The sequence below is a fragment of the Sinocyclocheilus rhinocerous genome, unplaced genomic scaffold (assembly GCF_001515625.1).
Source record: "Sinocyclocheilus rhinocerous isolate Xijiao unplaced genomic scaffold, SAMN03320098_v1.1 scaffold2338, whole genome shotgun sequence".
Taxonomy (NCBI): Eukaryota; Metazoa; Chordata; class Actinopteri; order Cypriniformes; family Cyprinidae; genus Sinocyclocheilus; species Sinocyclocheilus rhinocerous.
Window position 1 is genome coordinate 715,087 of NW_015644013.1, and position 8,336 is coordinate 723,422.

General features: G+C 35.6%; 1 protein-coding gene across 1 annotated transcript in view; it reads left to right on the forward strand.

The window, feature by feature from the left end:
* LOC107757858 (gamma-aminobutyric acid receptor subunit beta-2-like) overlaps window positions 1-8,130 on the forward strand; it is a 39,113-nt gene extending 30,983 nt beyond the window's left edge. Inside the window, exon 4 of the mRNA XM_016575454.1 lies at window positions 7,912-8,130. Within this exon, the coding sequence (XP_016430940.1) occupies window positions 7,912-8,130 (219 nt within the window). The remainder of the gene's footprint in view (window positions 1-7,911) is intronic.
* Window positions 8,131-8,336: the final 206 nt, after the last annotated feature.

Below are 8,336 nucleotides of genomic sequence, written 5' to 3' on the forward strand. Positions count from 1 at the left end.
GGGGAGAGGTGGGCAGCATAATAATGGCTCCCGTGGACGACAGCTCGTCCCAGGCAAAAGCAGGACCCAGAAATCGCAGAACACCCGCTGCTCTAAGCGCATGGTCATGAATACATCAGCGCACATATTCTCTCATACCTGACTCCCACTACATATACTAATAGACTGCACAGAGCGTGCATGCAGAAAGACATTAGTGGATGCATCACACAGGCACAGAATATTAGAGAAAGAGATTATATGTCGTTTACCTTCATTTAACTTTAGTCATTCATAGGGTGAACTGTCATAAATCACAACGCAATAGTTTGATTTTCAATACTTCTGCTCTTTCTTTCACAGCTCAGAAAAGTCTCATGTTTTGCATCAGATTGCTTTCTGTTTAAAATAGTTCAGTATTTAAAGCAGCAGCCTTTACAGACTTTAGTGTCTTGTCAAATGAAATGTTGTGAGCGTTTTGATTTTCTTTTCCCCAATAATTCTAGTTAATGTTATGACGCTGGAATAAAACTTACTGACTTTATTCACACAGGGAATAGCAATGCTATATTATCACCAAAACTTGTATTGAGTCTTATAGTCACCTTGTTTTCTTTCAGTTAGCACAGGTTTTGTATTTCTTTTTGGAACTGATTGATTGAATACAAAACCTGTGCTAATTAAAAATAAAACAAGGTGACTATAAGACTCAATACAAGTTTTGGTGATAATATAGCATAACTAGACCTTTACAAGCAACCAAGTTAGGTTACAGATTTTCAGCAGACCACAAGGGAAGAAATAAGTAAAACAACATCAGCATTAATTTATAAACGGGGTTCAAAATAACACTTTTTTGAAACACCATGAAAAAAACACCATAAAATACATGCCATGCCAGCACCACAAACATCTTCACACATGTACGTGTAGGGAAAGCTGTTTTGTTAATTGAATAATTGCAGGTTTCATTTCCATCTTTGCACTTCCTGTGCATCACAAACAAAAATAATCGATTGGCTTTAATTGTCAAAATTGACAGTTATGGCAGCAGTCTGTAGCATAAAAAACAACAACAAAAAAACAGCTGATCAGCACTGCAATGGCCTAGTGTGTCTTTTTCCCCATTTTAGAGACATAACAGTTGTGAGATGCACAGGGGGGAAACATATGGCATTTCATTACAGAGCCAAAGCATAGTGTGTACAATCTGCTCAAAGACTGTCTAAATCCTGTGGCGGTCCGCTACATCTTCATCTATGAGAATAGAGGGATACGCACAGAGGTCTAGCTTATATGCCTTCCCACTCCTAGCGCTGATACTGCTCTGATTGTGTGTATTCTGAGTGTGAGGCTTCATTCAACTGTCCTGCTGTGACTTCAGAAACATCGAGGGTAAATCTCAGCTGGTGTGTGGACAGCTGCTCTTTTTCCATGAGCTGAATCTAAGGGGACAGAAACTATAATAATAATAATAATAATAATAATAACAATTATTATTATTATTTCATAGTATTATTATTAATTATTATGATTATTATTATTATTATTATTAATTAATTACTTCATGATAGGTTGATTAAGCAAAATTAATCACATGTATAAATATTTGCTGAGAAATCCCTCCAAAAGGTTTGTGTCAAACAAAACCATTATAAAGGATGTTCAGAAGTCAATGTTTTTTGCTTTATTTCCTTTAAACATAAAAATAAAATGATTAGCCATAATCATTAACATAAGCCCATCACTGGTCTACAATCTATCTATTTTGCAATAGTTTCTGTCAGTAGAGGCTGGTGTTCATATATTTTGTCCACAATATTTTTTGTGGTTTATTTGCATTGCACTGTTTTTCATGCGGTAAGTTTTATTTTAACATTGCGACAAGTTAAAAGGGATAGTTCACCCAAAAATTATTTATTAATTAAAAATTAATACAAAAAAAAAGTCATTAATTACTCACCCTCATGTCGTCCCAAATCCTTAAGACCTCCGTTCATCTTCGGAACACAAATTAAAGGGGTGGTTGATTGTGATTTAACTTTTTTTTTACTTTAGTTAGTGTGTAATGTTGCTGTTTGAGCATAAACAATATCTGCGTGAGTTACGACGCTGAAAGTTCAATGCAAATGGAGATATTGTGTTTTACAATTATGGCAGTTTAATGCCTACAAAAATGGCTCGTGGGGACTACAACGAGTTACTTCCCGAGTTTGTGACGTCACAAACCCAGATAAACCCCGCCCCCGGGAACATTCAGCAAAGGGGGCGGGGCCATGCTGCGCAGCTTTAGAGAAGAGGAAGAGTTGTTGCCATGCCGTCAAAACTAGGGGTGCACGAGAAAATCTATTCATATATGAATCGCGATTCTGTCTTCTACCGATTCTAATGGATTCACAAGCTTTACAATCAATGTTCTAAAACAGCGGTTCTTAACACAATCAAGCCTCGAAAAAACAACAACAATCAACCACCACTTTAAGATATTTTTGATGAATTCTGAGAGCTCTCTGACCCTCCCATAGACAGCAATGTAATTACCATGATATTTCTATCAAAAATATCTTAATTTGTGTTCCGAAGATGAACGAAGGTCTTACGGCTTCGGAACGACACGAGGGTGAGTAATTAATGACAGAATTTTCATTTTTGGTTAAACTATCCCTTTAAAACCAGTTCAACAGGTTGGTTTCTATAGATACTTTATGTTTGGGGCATGATTAATTGCATTCATTTCATTATAATTAATCACACTAAATTAACTATTAAATTAAAAGCCCTTAATAACATCATTTTTGATGGGTAGACAACACAAACATGAGTAATTGTTAGTAAAATATTTATTCTTCTTTTTCTTTCTTTCTTTCTTTCTTTCTTTCTGTATATAAGGTTTCAAACTATTACTATTAGACATCGTACTACCTTTTTTGTCATTGTGTTATTAATCAAGGTATTATCAAACTGCAATGTTTAGAGTAAATAACTGTTGGTCTAGTATACTTTTTAATAAAAATACTTCCACGATTTGCAAAATACTGTAGGCTTATCAGTTGTTACAGAGCTGAAACAGCACTGCACAACAGGAATGAATAATATAAAATAATAATACAACTCATTATTCGCATACTTACATGTGTTACACAGCTGTGTATACACAAAATATAAGAAAGCAGATTCTAGATTGAATAAGTTCTAGTCTTGCATTTAGCAAACAGATTCTGCTGCTGCTGATGTTTAATAAATAGAAATCCTTTTTTTTTACTTCGCAGAGAAGATTAGAGGCTTCACACTTTTCTCAGTAGTCATTAAGGGGCTGTCATATCTTCCCCTGGCCAATGCACACAAATCAACAAAAAAACCTCCCTCAGAGAAAAGACACAGTAAGACAGAAGCGCGAATAACAGTCATTTACATCACAGCCTCTCTGAGCTTACAGTGCCTTTCACATTCTAGCCCCTCAAATTCACAGAGCACTGCCATGAAATAGAGAAGCAACTTCAAATGAAGATGAGAGAAGAGGATAAAAAAGCCACTCCAGGCCTTGCCCTCAGCTATATACAGTATATATATATATATAAAACTATCTGTGACCCTGCAGCACAAAAGCAGTCTTAAGTCGCTGGGGTATATTTGTAGCAACAGCCAAACATACATTGTATGGGTTAAAATTATAGATTTTTCTTTTATGCCAAAAATCATTAGGATATTAAGTAAAGATCATGTTCCATGAAGATATTTTGTAAATAATTTTTGTGTGTGACAAAAGCATTTACATAAGAGAGATGCAAGAGCTACTGTAAATGAAATGGAAGTTGACACTCACTGGTTTCAGGAAATGTTAGGGCGTGTTACTGAAATATCACCCTTGGTAATGCATTTGCTGCATCTCCTGAATTTAAACTCAACAACCGAACTTCAGACAGCTCTAATTGTGCCTAGTAATTGTTGCACTCAGACGTGGCGACCCTCTCTGTTTAATTACCTCTTAAGTGGTGGTCACCCATTACTGTAGAGCCAGATGAAATCTGAAGATGACGCCAGCTCTCGGGTGAGCTTGAATAACAGATGATGTCCCGTTGGCTGATTCTTAAGACACATCTTACAAATCTCTTTCCAGGGAATGTTTTCTTAAACATCTCTGTAATGTTCAAAACAGTAGCCAAATTAAATGAATAGTTCACCCAAAACATTTTTATTCAGACCTACTGTATATCAGGGGTGTAGTTACAGAAAATAAACATTTAATAACAACGCACTTATTGAGTATATATGTTGTTACATTGTACTTACATATGCAATTACACTGTTTACCCGAAACCTAGCATTACAACTACACATAATCCTACCAATAGCCCTACTGTAACTGTAAGCCTCTTTTGCAAATAATATTCAAAAATAACAACATGTAAATACAAAATGAGTAGGACTGGGATTGGTAAAAGCTGATCTAGGTTACTCATTTTAGGGAATGTATTCTGACTACTTTTTAGATTACTTTTAGATTACTTTTTTAAGTAACTTGTTTTAAACTTACCGTTAAACATACCACATTGATATAAATAAAAAAAAGCAAAGAGAAGGAAAATGTATTCAATCTTTTTAATTAAAATCATAAAATGCATTCAACATTACAGTACACCAGGGTTTCCCAAACTGGGCTTAATTTAGGAACTGCTGTGAGTTGATAAAAAAGCGAATAATTCAATCATAAAAATGTTAAATAAATTATTTAAACAACTGAACACTATAAATATAAATATTTAATTTGTTTACTTGCATGTCAATGTGACCATTAACCGTAAACATGCAAATGTGTTGTTACATTTTTGGAATATTAACTTCAGAGATATTTCAAGTGAATATTTCATGTCAAAGGGGTTTGGCTGATAAAATATTTGTGAATCTCTGCATTACATGAACAAACATTAATAAACATGAAAACAACAATGACATTTCACATCCAAAATCTTTCAGGGTTTGATTTTTGCTGTCAAGACTTCCAGAATCAACAGTTACCAGAATTGAGATTCTATGAAATCAGCTTCTCCCCAGCTCCTCAGCTGTTTGTTTAATTAATTATAGGTCAGTTTTTGAAGAACAGTTCTTTTAACAAACAAAAGATGTTCATATACAATTGCATTGTGGTGTCAGAAACATAACCCTCCCTACCCACAGCAGCTTACTGTACACCATGATGCTCATTATCTCCAAGCGTTTGACAGCCTCCTCCACTGAGAAAATGTACGTAGGATAGCAATGGTGACGGCTATTTTTACGTTGTTTGCTGCCTCACTGTAGTGTTTCTGATGGTGCACCGGATGTATAGAGCTTTCCCATGCAGGCTACAGGTCACACTCGAACTCCTATCCGGAGTAAATGGATTACAGGTTTCCTGATAGGAGATGGCTCCCTCCAGTATCCCAATACCTGCCCTGATAAAAGAATTATGAGGAGAAGCTTAGAACCTTAAGAAGCCTTGCTGATCATACAAAACGAACTCTCTAAATCTCAGAGACTCAAATATCTTTCTAAACTTTCCAGAACTTCCTTTAAGGATGGTAAGAGAAAGCTGTGAAAGCCTGCCTGGTGTTGCATGGCATTTCATAATGATGTTTACAGCAAGAGAGCAACACTGAGATTGGGTTTCTTAGCATGTAAACAGAAAAATTTCATCATCACCTCTGAGGTGCATTGGACTGACATTTAACACCCTGGGCCGCAGACAGATTTTTCACAATCTCTTTTAATAATAAAGGGTTAAGCAACTTTCTAAGACTTTATTTGAGCCTTCATTATTTCTAATTTTGGTGAGTGGGTACACAATTTCCTAAAATGGGTGAATCGCTTTACAGCAGCAACAAATGTACGTGTACAGCTATCCACTGTAATTATGACAAGGAAGTGTTTACAACAGTGAATTCCTCTCATTTACTGTAACGGGAGGCTCTAAACTGCATTATTTATACTAACTGACTTTTACATTTTGGTAAATGAACCCCAAACTGAAATACATACATGTCTACTATATGGTAAAACAAATACTATTTGCCTTTTGGGTTTTGATTTGGTCACGGGAACTAATTAAAACAATTTCAAGGAAAATCAATAGGGTTCCTGGAACACAAACACACTTTGAAAAAGCATGAATTCCAGTGCGATGCTTAATTTTTAATGGTGAAAATGGTGAGGTGAAATATAAGAACCAAACATTTTTTCTGACATTTGTTTTATGGCAGAACTGCAAACGTCTCACAGTATAAAAGAAACACAATGTGGGTGTTATTTATGTGATTTGTGTAATTCAGGAATATGGCAAGACAAGAAACACTAACAAAGCCTAAGAACCTTTGCAAACGCTTCTTACAACATGCTTACGATTATTATTATCTTTACAATGCTTTTTTTGTTTTATCTGGGGCTAATTTTATCTGATGTAAAGAGCTCGATGTAGCTGTATTACCACATAGACCAGCCGTTAACGATCTGTCCATCACGGACTGTGTGACTTATCCTGTAGATTTTTTTTCTTCTGCGACTAAACGACTAATAAATTTTTGATCGACCAAGCCTCTTCTGGTCGACTAATGGTTAGTCGACTATTAGGGGGCAGCCCTAGTAGCCACGCCCCCAACTCTCGCTATTGGTTAAGCTGGAAAGAGATTGACAGATGAGCGGAATGCTCTAAATGTTTTGATGGGGCCTGGAAGCCTTGGTGTTTTTACGCTTTTGGGAAATAACAAGGATAGCATTGAGTTTTCTGTATTTATTACTTTTAATAAGGAACATTTGAGTAGTTGCTGACTTTTTTTTTTAAATAATATTTGTCCTGGAACTAATACATGCCATGAAGACATTCACAAATTCTCTTCCTTAGTATATATTCCCTTTCTTTTCTTTATCAAAGACATTTGCGTAGTTTGAACACCCCAGGAAGTGCTGAATATAATATTCCAGTACTAAGATTTCTATCAAGCTGAGAGGTCTGTCTGTCACTCCTGATGAGTGATGGGGGAATGGTTTGGAAAGTGGAAGTATTGTGAAGGAATAGGAAAGGGAATATAACTTATTACATAATTGTCAACAGGGATGTTTTTACAGAGATGCTGGAACATGTGCTGATGGGAAAGGATGCTCTATATATTGCATATTGGTTGGTTCTAAAAATAAATAACAAGGTCGTTTGTTTTACAAGATAAATGCAAATATAATATTTAACTGATGCATATGTTTTCTAATAATATTACGTTTCACCTCACCTACTGTCACAACTTATTCTTTGTTGACATGATATTTCACATTTTAGTTGTATATTCCAGCACAACGTTAATTTGCAGCTGAAAAATATAGGCACATTATATCAAAGTTTGAAATGTATAGCCCCAAAACACTGAGTTACAAACATCAAAAGAACAATGTGTTGTAAGTCTCCCTGGTCTCCCATATACTGTCACCTGCCTGGATCTTTCTCATGTGCGTTTGTAGATTCATGCTTTGTGTTTTGAAATGCTTATGCAAAAATTGTCATTGCTGATTTGAAGGTTAATGAGTTATTTGACAGTCCAAAATTAGCAGTATGCAGGTTTTTAATGACATTTAAAAAAATGACATGGGCATTTTTTGGGTGAACTCAGTCTTTAAAGATGGTTTGAAACGATTCATTTAAATGCTGTTTTGTTCAGTGTGCTCTCATCTGTTATTATACCTGTACTCATCTCCTGGGTTTCCCTTATAGAGCTCAGCTCCTTAACACTCATTGATGACCTGATGTGAACTGCTGTGCTTTTAAAGTTATACATCATCAAATTTTAAAGCTAGTTAAGATTTTAAAATATACCCTAAAAATGCCTCCTTCCTTCTTTCTATCTTTACTCTTTCTTTGACATTGTTATATTTATAGCTCATTAATCTTTCTTTGTATGGTTTATTTTTCAGGACTACACACTGACTATGTATTTCCAGCAAGCCTGGCGAGACAAGCGTCTGTCCTATTCTGAGATTCCTCTTAACCTGACGCTGGATAACCGGGTAGCCGATCAGCTGTGGGTGCCAGACACATACTTCCTAAACGACAAGAAGTCTTTTGTACATGGTGTAACAGTGAAGAACAGAATGATCCGTCTCCATCCAGATGGCACTGTGCTTTGCAAATAAAAAAAACTTAGAATATCGTGAAAAATATCGTGACAGTCCATGATGAGAAGCTTGTTATTGATTTAATTATCTTTTTAAGTCAGATAGGAAGCCAGTAGTACTTAAAAGTTGGCATAGATGCCCGTGTGAACCGAGCAACGTGAAGTAAAAGTTAGCTTTACTTATGATATTGCAGTCAAAATATAAAATATAAAAATACAGTACCG